Source organism: Megachile rotundata, chromosome 16 (genome assembly GCF_050947335.1).
Source record: "Megachile rotundata isolate GNS110a chromosome 16, iyMegRotu1, whole genome shotgun sequence".
Taxonomy (NCBI): Eukaryota; Metazoa; Arthropoda; class Insecta; order Hymenoptera; family Megachilidae; genus Megachile; species Megachile rotundata.
In genome coordinates this window covers 4,369,981-4,383,869 of record NC_134998.1, presented here as the reverse complement: position 1 = coordinate 4,383,869, position 13,889 = coordinate 4,369,981, and the positions used below count along the sequence as shown (strand labels likewise).

General features: G+C 31.9%; 2 protein-coding genes across 4 annotated transcripts in view; both read left to right on the top strand.

The window, feature by feature from the left end:
* LOC100874942 (antichymotrypsin-2-like) overlaps positions 1-2,671 on the top strand; it is a 29,227-nt gene extending 26,556 nt beyond the window's left edge. For all 3 annotated transcript variants that reach the window (XM_076541144.1, XM_076541145.1, XM_012292200.2), the window contains exon 8: positions 3-2,671. In XM_076541144.1, coding sequence (XP_076397259.1) covers positions 3-160 — 158 coding nt within the window. In that variant the 3' untranslated portion in view covers positions 161-2,671. The remainder of the gene's footprint in view (positions 1-2) is intronic.
* A 131-nt stretch (positions 2,672-2,802) lies between these two features.
* LOC100874828 (uncharacterized) lies at positions 2,803-13,520 on the top strand. The gene is made up of 16 exons (XM_012292171.2): positions 2,803-2,953; positions 3,536-3,675; positions 3,764-3,946; positions 4,016-4,235; positions 4,299-4,513; positions 4,707-4,892; positions 4,968-5,103; positions 5,566-5,720; positions 9,256-9,280; positions 11,069-11,190; positions 11,253-11,435; positions 11,494-11,713; positions 11,821-12,035; positions 12,101-12,286; positions 12,345-12,480; positions 13,138-13,520. Exons 1-16 carry the CDS (start codon positions 2,944-2,946, stop codon positions 13,284-13,286), a joined length of 2,481 nt encoding a protein of 826 aa, XP_012147561.2. The 5' UTR covers positions 2,803-2,943; the 3' UTR covers positions 13,287-13,520.
* The last annotated feature ends 369 nt before the right edge of the window (positions 13,521-13,889 follow it).

The following is a 13,889-nucleotide window of genomic DNA, read 5'->3' as shown; positions in this document are numbered from 1 at the left end:
AGTTAACGTCATAAAGAGATTTATAAACATCATTGGTATCCCCAAACAATTCAACGTTGATCATCCATTCTACTTCGCCATTGTCAGAAACATAACAAGCTCAGGAAACAACTCGATTGTAACATTATACAGTGGCCAAATTCTCGAGCCTAAGATATGAAAACTGTCATGACTTTTTCTTCTACAGTAAATTCTTCTTATATTGCCATCTTCGCAATTTTTAAACACGTTCCTACAGATTTCCAAACAAATTTCCACAGATACATTTCACCAGTTTTGAACTGGTGAAGTTGCCAGTCTTAACTCATTTTATTATTCGCTTTTACATTGATAGCAATATAACGAGAGTGTGCTGTATAACATTGCGATTTGCTTCACTGGCGCGATACATTTATATGTATATGTATATCTTTGTTTAAAAAGCGTATAAATTTATTTTTTTGTCAGCTGATTGTATCAACAGCTTAATAGATACTTGCAAGGAGTCTTCATAATATTATTAATCCACGAGCTAAATAAAAAATTTCTTCGTCAAAACAAGTTTAGAAATAAAATTTTGAGAGCTAAAGTTGCAACGTTATTTAACGGAGCTTGCAACCCGATTTATTTCACTTTGAAAAGTTTCTTGTCAATTTTACACTGCCGCTATAAGACAGGAAGAAAGGAATGTTACATAACTATCAAGAGTACCTTATTATCAGTATGATATGTAACGTATTAACAGAGATAATTGTATTTGTATTAGATGATAATTGTATTTGGAATGATAGGTGGAAGAAAAAGTGTTGTTATCAGATAATTATCTATAAATACCCAAAGGGAAATGTACATTTTTAAATTGAGAGATAAAGTGAAATGAGCGTAGGTGAATTATGTTTGAAAGCAATTTTTGCTGGACACGAATTGTTCATTACTATAAAGAAAAGTAGTGATGAGTCAAATCATCAACACTGTCGTTCAGAACGTCAGAGTTAAGTTGGAAAAGTTTTTTTGAAATGAACTGTATTTCTGTGAAATTATGTAGACATACAAACTAATATGGATCCAACAATCACATATCAATTCTTCATAAATTTATTGACATCGACTCTTAATTTCCAACTGAAGTTACACAATTTTCAAAATTGCATTGATTTGCAGTATGTATCACAACAAGCAAAGATTGTATTAATACACATGTTAAATCTCATAATTTATAAAAGTGTTTTAATATAACTATACGACATCTGAAGATGAAGAATGTCACAAGAACGACATTTTATATAGACACTTTATTCATAAATTCTAGTATTCGTTAAATTATCTTACTAGTAATGCCATACATCTAAAATTCAAAATAAATAAGTAATCAAAGTCAAAATAAATAATATTTGCCTAATACGAACACGCACATATTAATACATGCCTTTATTTATTGCAAGATCAACATGTTACTATCAAGACGAGTGCACGTCCTTGGAAACACCGGATTCATTAAAAATTTGCATAACTACAACAAACAAAAATAATTTTGAAAACTCATGACTCGCATCTGAACAAAACAAAGAAAAAAATATGCAATTAATTCTTGCGATATATATTTAACGATATGAGAAAACAAGCATAAATACAGCGATGTCTCCTCCATGCACGATGTCTCTACCTTTTCATTTTTTAGCCTTTGTCTTTTTATTGCAACCTAGTATACGAAATTTTTCGAACATTATTTAAAAAAGTGCACAAAAAATAGTTTTTACGGCGCTGCATCTCTGTTTCGAAGACATCCATGTACAGGGTGTTCCAAAAGAGTGAATCGTTTCCAGCAACTCACTGTATGGAAACTTTCAAGTAATTTTACAAGAAAGCATTTATAAACATTTTAAAGAAAAAACTGCCCATCTTTCGATCTACTGTTAGTATCAAAAATAGAATTTGTATTTCAAAATTTATGGTTAACCTCAAAATTTCTCGTAAATTAACCTTCTGAGTTGAAGACAAGGTTCACTTCTTTAAGTATAATAACTTTACTCCTTAAAATCGATACTTGATACAAAGTAAATTATTTGAGGACGTTCAGACTTTTAGGACACCCTGCATATCATCTTTACTGAAAATGAATTTTAAGTTGCCTGCGAGCCTCCTTGAAGAGAAAATTGAAGAATAGAAAACTGAGACTCATAAAAAGTTTAATCAGATGAAAATTGGTCTCATTTATTCTTGCCCCTTCAAGGTTTGAAAATATTAAAAACGAACATCAATAATAAATAAAGGCATGTAGAAAAAGTTGCGGAGAAATAAATGAAAGGTTCTGTAACCAGGCGCTTTTGCAATAATCTAAAATGCATTACTTTTTGTCCTCGGTCGGTTAAATCTGCAGTACAATTGTAAATATTTCTTCCTTACTGTAAACTGTTGCTATTTACTATTATAAAAGATTACTTGTATTACCTCTATAATGCAAAGTCTGAACAAAATTGGGGCTTACAAAGTCGTATACTGTCACAGTAAGAAATAAGTGCACTGCTAATTAATAATTAATAAATATGAGATATAATACCAAAGATACAGTACTTCACATATTCATCCTACCGTTAAATCCCGAGTAGTAAAAAGGTACAGAAGAATATTTCCTCTGCGTGGAAAGAAGCGAAGCGGAAAGTGACCGCTGATAGTACAGGTGACTGAACCATCCCTACTGCTTGCATTTATATTTTTTTTATTAATCAAGGACCAGTCGGATTAAAAATTCACGATGCTCGGTTCTCGGACCGCACAAAAAATCGAAAACGAGTTTCTTGACTGGATATTCCCTTATTACCTACCCTTGGTAGACTGGTTCCTTTTACTACTAAGATTTTCCGGAACTTGTTTACCAAGGTCCTATATATTCCCAGTTGGTCGCTTCTTCTCGCAGTTTGCGTTTGACTGTTCAAGAAGAGTACCAGATCCTGTTGAGATTCCAATATGCGTACCTGTAAGTATATTTATATATATTAGATCTGGTAACTAGACTGTTGCTAGGTGAGAATTTCTATGTGTCTTTTGTACACGACAAATGTGATTCATTTGCAAAATTCCTTGCAAATTTTTAATTCTCAATCGTTCAAATAAGAATCTCTACTGAGTGTACTGACAAAGTGGTCAGGTGTTAAATTCCTAAGATTAGAAAATTTTTTAAGTGTTTATTTTACTGTTACCTTTGATCTTTCCACTTGTGATAGTACAAATTGCTGAGCTCTTTCAATTTCCAAATGCAAATTTTCAAATTGCAACAAATCCCAAAATTCCCTAATACTAAAATTTTCCACATCCCCCAAATTGCTAAGTCTTATCCTACATAAGCCTTCTAAAACTGCACTAAAAATTACTACACTCGAATACGTTCCAAAAACTAAAAACCTATAGATACTGTACATTACATCTTTATAAAAGTTCAGTACTACACATTAAAACTTCATACCGTATCTATTTTGTTCTGTGATTAATCATCCGTACTATCGATGTGTCACGGTGATAATTGATTATTCATTGATTATACATTAACAAATATTTACAGTAAAGGGAAGCTTCGTGGGCTTATGCCTACTTCTAATAGCAATGGCGAAGGCAACGCCTACCAGCCCGTTAGCTTCAGCTTCGGCTTTAACTGATCAAATTACAAACGGAATAAATACATTTGCCTCGTCGCTATTTCAGGTAAAAGAACGTTACAACTTTGGCAGACGTTAAACCTTTATTTCAATACGCAAAGATCATTTGCAGGAACATAAATCTTTTTTTCTAGTCCAAAGTACAGTCTCTGAACGATAATCTTTTGTTGTCTCCGCTAAGCACGGCAATTGATCTTGCTATGGTTGCGTCTGGATCTGGTGGTGATACCAAAAGTCAGTTGAAAAAGGCACTGAACCTTCCGTCGTCGGATAGTCAGGCTATACACGGTTATCAAGCGCTTATTGATGATTTAAAAGTACGTGTTGTCTCTCCGATTTAATTTACGTTCACATACATTAATCTTAATTTCTGTATTTCTTTACAGGATATTCAATATAGTCAACTTATTTTTGCCAACAAAATGTTTATCGGTCAGGACTTTTCTATTAAACCGACATACCGTAACCTGGTAGAAACGTACTTCCGTTCTAGTGCCCAGAATTTAGATTTCCATCAACCTGCGGACGCGGCAGAAACTATTAATAAGTGGATTCGGGATCTCACTGAGGATCATCCTGGACACATCAAAGAGATTATTAGTTCTTGTTAGTATTATCAAATATTTTTTTTTTTTTTAATAGGTTGTAACAGTATTTTCTTTCAAACAGCCGATTTGGATGCAAAGACAAGACTGTTACTCGTAAATGCAATGTACTTCAAGGGCGAATGGAAGGCTAAATTCCTTCCTGAGAATACAAAACAACGGCCATTCAGGATTAATGAAGATAGAAATAAGACTGTCGCCACAATGTACAGATTAGGTGTCTACAAATATGGTAACATCCCGGGCAACAATGGTCGATTCATTGTTTTGCCATACAAGGTAATTTAATAACAAAATAGGTGTTAACATTCTGTTGAAACTATTATTTATTATTGTATATTGTTGTATACTGTGATTAGTGAACAATAGTAATATACTATTTTACACTGATGTCTCTTGTTTACTATTATGTAATCCACTATTTTGTACGTAGCTGTATTCTATTGTAATAATAATTGTACACACAATTTAGGGAGACGAATTGTGCATGGTGATTATGCTTCCAAACGAACTCTCCGGTTTAACCGAGCTTGAAGAAGAAATAAAGAAACTGGACATCGCAGATATCTTAAAGGAAGGATCTGATTCTCACGTACAATTGTATTTACCAAAATTCGAACTCCGAAGCAAAGTTAGCCTGGAAGATTCCCTCAGGAATGTACGTAACATGTTTACTATACAAAGTATCCCTTTTATTATTCAATATTTCTAGCTAATATTTCTGCTCTTCTAGTTGGGTCTAACTGACATGTTCGAGTCGAGAGCTAACTTCAACGGCATCGCTGATGGCAATCTTTTCATTAGCAAAATCATACAAAGTACTTATATCGAATTGAGCGAGGAGGGTGTCGATGTTGATGTTTCTGAAGGTAAATACATTTTATGACTGTTAAGAAAGTTTTATTGATAGTCAATAAAGTTTATACCTTTGTACTTTACTTATTTGACATATGAACTAATATGGAATATAATATTTAATTTTCGTATTTATATATTCAACACATAGATCAAACTTGTGTATTGTTGTCTAATGTGAACTATAGTACATAATAATTATTATTAATTGTTAATTTGTTCATAATTATTGCGAAGTTATTGAGAATTAAACGATTTACTGATCAGTTCACGTTTACACATTTTGAATTTCGCGCGCTTTCTCTCGATACGACGTTGCTACAAATGGTGCTCGATTGACTTATGGAAAATATCGTATTAACTAATTTCTTTCGTATTTTTAAATGCAATGCGTGTAAATTTTAATAATTTTAATCATTGTAAATGTTATGCAATGTTATACAATGTAACAAAGAATATCAATTATTTTCTTTTAGGTGACATTATAACCAGACTGCAGGTCACTGCAGGCAAACCCAAGGAATTCAACGTTAATCAACCATTCTACTACGCCCTCATCAGGAACATTAAAGGCTCAGCAAACAACTCCGTCGTAACATTATACAGTGGCCAAGTTCTCGAACCTAAGTTGTAAAAGCTGTCATTATTTTTCCTGGAACAGTAAACTCTCATTATATTGCCAACTTCACTTTCAACATCCCACAGATGCAAACATTTCGAGCTGGTGAAATTACCAGTTTTAATTCCATTGTTCGATCCTACAACATTGATGGCAATATAACGAGAGTGTGCTATATAACATTGCCATTTGTTTCACTGACACGATGCACTTCTACGTGTACTTCATATCTGTTCGTTTAAAAATGGTATAACTCATGTTTACTCGTTATATGCATATGTTAACGTATTTTATACTTATTCTGTACTTGAATAAAGACAACTTTGCTTTGCCATTCAACGATGGACTTTTATGGTACTTTATTTATGGAAATAGAGCAAATAGTAAAATTGAAGTTGAAGAAATAGTTAAAATGGTCATATAGTAAAGTAATAAAATTTATTAACAGAAGTTCTTGAGGACATAAATTTACAAATCGGATTCTTATGCTATTTCAGTATAATCTTGTAGAATAGTAAAACTGAAATAAAACTAAAAATAGTTAACGTATAATTATTCATTGACTACTTATCGAAACGTATTTAAAGTTTATGAACACACGAAGAGCTTAAAATATCATCAGTTAAAACAGCGTCAGTTATACAATCGTGCGGTTGCATAAATTATAAGTCATAATTTTATAATCAGCTTAAAATTTCCACGATCATCGTAATTAAAATAAAAAGGTTTACATTCTATCTTGGAAGCAATATTGCCTTATAAACGGAACGTTGAAATTTGAAGGATCATATTTTATGGACATGAAATCGTCCTCTTCAAATTCGATGAAATTTAAATATATTGCTATTTAGGTGGTGCTAATAATACATTTACGAGCACAGAGTGCAACAATCAAAGCTATAAAAGATATAATTACTTGAAAACTAATGTGCTTCAGAAACGACCATTTCTTAGTTCATGGACGAAATTATTCGAAAAAAAATTATCCGGACACAAGCGAAATATGCATTCGCGTTGCATGAAAGTTATTCAAGTATCTGCAACAGTAATTAAAATCGATTTCTTTTTCTGCGAAGGTCAGAATACTGGAACATTTTTCGATTGATAATTCTCGTTTGGAACTCATATCTCGATGGAAAAGAAGCTACAGACGAACTAAACCGAAACTGTCGAGCGCGTAGCGTTACCTCCATTCTTATCTCTATTGAGGGAACCTAAACGTCTACCAACAGTTTACAAACACTTGAAACATATCGAAGAACCCTCTGAATACGTTCTGCACCATAGAAATGAAACACAGTAGAAATTAAAATTTTCTTTAGAATCGAAAGCGTTTCATTAAATTCCCAAATTTAGACTTTGTACTTCTGGACATGAATTTTATTTTCACACTTTCATTGTATAATATGTACTTAAAAATTAATTCTATTACGTTATGACACCTCAAAAAAGATAATAATAATTATTAAAAATGATATGATAATCCTAAATAACTTTCGTACAAAGTTCAACTATGTTTTATGTAACGAAACCAAGTGTCCGGATACTTATGGACGGTAGTGTATGTGAATGAAAGTATTAGGGTATCTATTTCACCTGAGTTCACTCAAACATTTTAACAAATATGTTACACAAAAATATTTGAGATAAAAGTTGTATCAAAGCAAATGTATATTATACATTTGTCTGTGTGACCTTGTGATGACCTTGAAACGTCCTGCGAATGTCACCCCAAATTTTTGAAATGATATAATATATATTTTTTACTTAAATCTATTCTTTAAAACGTTCTACGTATAAAGTATAAAAATATGATATTATAAGTATCAGTAGTGAGATATTTGATTAATGAAATGTTACGTATCAAGATTAAAAGTTACTAATTTATTTAACAAACTTTTTGTATGAAAATATGTTTTACGAGTTAAACACTGGCACAAAATATTTTTTATGAGCAGTGTTTTAAGTAATCTACTTATCAGTCATAAATTTATGTCATACAGGGGAACCACCTGGCCTCGAAGCACCGATCTCGTTCAAACTATGCATAATTATAAAGGACATTGAAAATGATAACGTTTCCTGACCGTAACTTTCCAAAATAAGGAAGTAATGTTTTAAACTGGTGGAAGGTTCGATTACGTCATTTCAAGATAAAAATCAGTAATTTATTGGAGAATTACCAACTGTAGGTCACATTTGTCTGCCTATTTACTTTTACTCGTTTTTATTTGTTATCAAAATTCATGTACGAATTAATGAAATAATAAAAATTTTCATTTTTCAATCTCATTATTTACAAATTAATACAATTTTGAAAATTATATAATGTCATTAACAAATTTTGTAAATTGTGTAATGTGACAATTTTATTGAATAGTGTAAACTAAATTATCGTTGTGCAAATTATGTAATGTCAACTGCAAATCAGAATTTTGTAATACAAACGTTAAATTAATACAATTTTATAAATTATTTAATGTAACCTTAAATTCTTACAATTTTATAAAATATATAAAATGTACAGTACACAAATTTTGTGAACAAACTTACACGTTTAATGAACACGATACAAACGATTTTTGAATAACACAATTAAAATACGATTACGTTTGAAAGAAGTAACACTCGCTTCTTATCAAAGTCATTAAAGCTGATTCATACCAGTGTCATCTAGTTAAAGCTCAACAATCGCCTCAAAAAAATTCGAAACAATTATTTAATGTTTTCCAGCATCTTCAAATAGTTTAATCTTTCCCTGTTTCTCCAAAAACAAAGTTGTTAATTTTCAAGGGATTTCACCCCTCGAATTACAGCACAAAAAAGTATCACTTCATTGCAAAATATTTCTTTAACTTTCAAATTGCTTAATCCTCCGTTGTCAGTTGAAGTTATTGCAAAGTGACAGTAATTGTCATTGAGTTGTTTTCAACCCCGATAAAACAAGAGACAGTCCATCTTTACCGTAGAAGCAAAATTAAAAAAGTCGACTTAACTGAATCGAAGTTTCTCTATTGTAAGTTGCAATATGAAAATATATAATTACAATATAAAATATCTTGTAGTTAAAAGTAAAAAGTATGTATATTAATTGTAGATATGCGTATCTCTATTTATGCATACCTGTGATATTTATTTGTAACAAGGTTAAAACAGGGACATAAATAATTATCAGATAAGTATAAGGAAACGTCAAAAATTAATACATCATACAAACACACACTTTTACCTTGTTATTGTTTTCTGTGACATTGATATCATCAATAAAACAGGGTTTCTCCAGAAAAGGTACATCAAAAGAGACCATTTTCGGATGGCTGCACCTTTTTTATTCGCGATTATATATTCTGTATTAAATAATAATCGAAAGGACGAAGAGTGCACAATTCGCTTTTATAAACACACACACAAGGAAGTACATGTTTCATTGCTGTTTACTCAAACTTTACTGCAATTTTCTGTAAATTACCAGGGCTCTATATAAACTCAGAGGATAGGTGTCTTTTTCAGTTTGCGTTTGACCATTGAAGAAGAGTTAGTGGTCTAGCAAATATATTACAAAATGGGTTCATGTAAGTATATTTACAAGTGGAGAACTATTATTGTAACATGTGACTATGTGACAAATTCGTGTTCACATATTGCTGGATTAATTTAAACAAATATACGTAAACGTTTCTTACCTTACTCTTCAGAAACTAAAATATTTGAATATTGTCATTTAACCATCGCTGACCACGGTAATGGGTTTTGAAATTGGCATTTCGATTTTTGCATGAAAGTGGTTCAAATATTTTTTTACAGACAAAAAATTTAACTGAATATAAATTGAAATTCAAGGAGTATTTTATGATTTCCAAACTTCGACCGTTATTTTCTGATCACAGTTCCATTTTCTATCACCATGATCGGAATAAGCAAATTAAACGAGATCATAGTGCAGAGATGTGTAAATCAGAAATTTTTCGTGTAAAGTTACGTGGAATGAAACACGTGACGTTGAGAGAGATAGGGAAATGTTATGCTGGAATAAATACACTGGCAAATTATTTATACAATATTTATCTAAATTACAAAGTAAATGTTACTCGTTACGATAAATATTTTACGATCAAAGATTAAATTTCCCAACTTCGCTTCCATTGCTTACGATTTCTCGACTTCTGCGCACTCGTACTGCGCAAGGAGGAAGGATCATGCGCAGATGCATGCTTTAACCTTTTGACAACGCGGTTGCACCAAAGTACTATTACACTTTAGTGCTCATAAAATATTATTTTACGTGCTTGAAGTGGAATCTAACGTTTTCAAATTTGTTTTAATTGTAAGCTTGTTGGAAATATGCTTCTTGCGTTAATGCATTTGCTATTATTTTCTAGGTTCTCGTAAATGAAACCTTTCTTAATTATTTTTCTATAAGATAGAATGTAATATTTACTTAGTCTTTTAGATTAGTTCTTTTGTAGAAATAAATAGAAATATACACAAAAGCAATCCAAAGTGAACGTTCATCCCATAAATATTAAATAATATTTACCCGACATAAATATTTTCGTTTTACGAATACTCACAGCTATGTTACGATTATTCCCAAACAGTTAATCACTCAAAATAGCTAGAGTAAACTATTCGACCAGCTAGTTGAAAACTATTTTAAATAATTCACCTAAACTCATTTTACTTTATCTCTCAATTTAAAAATGTATTTTTTTTGCTTCGTAAATAACAATTACTTGATAACAGTACTTTCTCTTCTAGCTATTCGAAATACAATTGTTATCTAATTTTGTTGACACAAACATTGTTATATAAAATAAAATAGGTACTCTTATAATTATAGAACATGTAATACAATATTAATGCAACAATGATACATAAGTACATAATTACTTCATGATTAGTTAAACTACTTAATACACTAAACTCTTTTACAATTAACCCCTTCCCGTGCTTTGACGAGTCTCACTCGTGACGCACTCACAACTCAAATGTGATTAATGTTACTTAAATTTTGAATACTCTTTAACTTGAAGTTTAGATCCAACTATAATTTGCGTTGTCAAGGATCCCTGAATATAAAATACTTAGAACATTTTAATTTTCTTTGTTCGTTTTAATGTTATAGTCCTGAATGGTTAGTCTTGACTGACGCACCTCATAAATAAATAGCACGGCAAGGGGTTAAGAAGGTTAATTATTTCAAACCTTCAAATTATTTTACTGATCACATTTTGTACTTATTTGTATAATTGCAATATTAAAATACTAAAATTTGCAATACTAAAATTTTATAGCGCTTCCTATTTTTCATTATCATTACCTATAGTACCTTATACACGTTTATTAATGAATGTTAACAGCGAAGAATTGTATCTTGAGCGTGTGCCTCGTCCTGGTGGCACTTGCAATAACCCAAATTAACGGGCAGGGATCGTTAACCGCCGAACATGGCGTAAATAGTCTTGCAGCGTCCCTATTTAAGGTAAGATACCGAACTCAAAACATTATTCGAATAAAATCATTCTTAAAAATATCTATCTCCAGCCTGTCGCTGAAGATGCTTCTGGTAATATTTGGGTGTCACCCACTGGCGCATTCATTGCTCTCGGAATGCTCGAACATGGAGCGGGTGGTAAGACAAAAGCTCAGTTTAAAAAAGTTCTCCATCTGCCATCTTCGGAACGCTCAGGTGCTGCCGGTTATGAATCACTCATAAAAAATCTTAAGGTAACTCTTAGTAGTCTTTTCTGAAAATAATTTTTTGAGCCAATTTCATGTATTTCAGGATGTGCACGCAAATGAAATTAAATTTGGAAGCAAACTTTTTACTGCCTCCAATGCTCCTATTAAGGATAGCTACAAAAAGATGTTGAAAAAGCACTTCGATGCTGAAACGCAGCCTCTGAATTTCAATAACGCTGCGGCGTCTGCGAACGCCATTAACGCTTGGGTTCAAAGCGTTGCGAAGGATCATCCTGGGCATCTTGCTAACCTTATTGCACCCAGTTAGTAGCTTCACCACGTATTAACAGATTAAATCACCACACGCAACAGTTTAGAAATAAATTAATAGCATTATTAATTTGTATTAATAATATTTTCTTCTGAACAGGTGATTTGGGTCCAGAGACAAAAATGGTGCTCGTAAACCCAATATACTTCAAAGGTTACTGGATGAACGGATTCAACGTTAACAATACTCGTCAAAGACCATTCAAACTAAATAATAGCAAAGAAAAGAATGTCCCCACAATGTCGAAAACAAGTCTCCTCAAATACGGAGAAATGCCAAATGGAAAAGCGACATACGTCGTGCTGCCTCTCAGAGTAATTTCACGAACGATTCTCGCTAATATTTCATTATTACAGTTGTAAAGATAATTATTTTTTAGGCGAACGAGCTGAGTATGGTGGTATTTCTACCAAAAGCCGTTGATGGTTTAGCGGAGCTTGAAAAGGAGCTGCCAAAAGCAAGCATCTCGTCGTACATAAACGCGGCACAGGATCGTATGGTGGCGGTACAATTGCCAAGATTCCATTTCCACAATAAAATTAATCTGAAGAAACCTCTAATGTCGGTACGTATTAACGAAAAGAATTTTATTATGAAATGTTACTGATTCATGACTTTTACAGCTGGGTTTGACCGACGCGTTTAACCAAAACGCGAACTTCAGTGGCATCAGTAATCAGAAACTACACGTTAGTAGGATTGTACAGAACACTCATGTCGAAGTGGACGAAGAGGGAGGCGACATCGATGTTGGCACTGGTAAGTCAATTTTTTATATTTTTGTAAAAGTACCAAATGCTCAACTTTCTAAATTATTTATTTCTGAAGATAAAAGTTATTATATTTCTCAATAAAAATTATTATATTTCTGAAGACGAATTGAAAATCTAGTTCAAATTTCTGTGTATGTATAAATTAACTTTTCGTAAATCGTGAGATAAACTTTGAGCTCCTGAATTGTTACATAAAATTGCAAAAATAATTGTATAAAGGGTATCGAACTGCGAGAGCGAAAATACAATTTGTTCTTTTAACTGGATAGGAAAGATGTGACGCTAAGAATGTTCCCACAAGAGTTTGGTATGATAGGTGACAGAATATGGTATAAATAGTTTTTTCGTGGGTGAGATTTCAAGGTTCAGTTAATTCCTCTAAATAGGACACTACGTTTTTTTTATGAAAGCTTTTGGAAGAGTTCTAATACAGTGTTTTGTTGCAAATTGATAGTTGAATCGATCAGCGTGAAATTATGAAAAGGGACGAAATTAGTTTAACTTAAAGACTAATTCGAGAAAATAGTAAAACTGTTAAAAATTATAGTTGTTTAATACTCTAGTCTGATATCTCTCAAGAAATATATGAGAAGTCTCCTTTGATTATGACAGAATTTCGTATAATTTGCTTGTTTTGTTTCAGGTGATATTACATCGAGAATCGCATTACCACCTGCAGTAAACTTTGATGTCAACCACCCATTCCATGTTGTCATTGTCAAAAACAATAAGTCCGGATCGAACCGAAATAGTCACATAACATTATACAGCGGCCATGTTATGAATCCTTAATTTTAAAAATGAAATTATTTTTCGAACAGTAGCTCGTTATATTGCCACCGACAAGAACCATCACAATGAGGAAAGAACCAAAGATATTCCAGTTTTTAATATGTGATAAAATAGTGAGAGCAATATAATGAGAATATACTGTATTACTGCTTGTTTTACTAATATGAGAATTTGTTATGAATATTATATATCGGTTTTTTTGAAGAGGAAATAAATCATATTTACTTGTATAAATGTTAACGTATTTTGTACTTATTAACACTAAACCTACCGACATATAATGTACACTTACTTCGAAATGAAAAATAAAGTTAAAGAATAAATATACAAAGGACGAAACCTAAATTAGTAGACACATTTATTCTTTATCTTGATGAAAATCAATTCTGATTTCAAGGAATGTAACAAAATGTGCATCTTATAATAAGAAACTTGTGGAGCGGCATTTGACCGGTTTGGTAGTTTTAGCATTAACAATAATAAAATCCAAAAAATAATTTTCCATAAGCAATTCAATTTTAGAATATTTGATAATATTTCCGTAAACGAGGCACGTCATCATTGTCACTATTTGCTGGAAATAGAATAGTAAGCAACAGCATG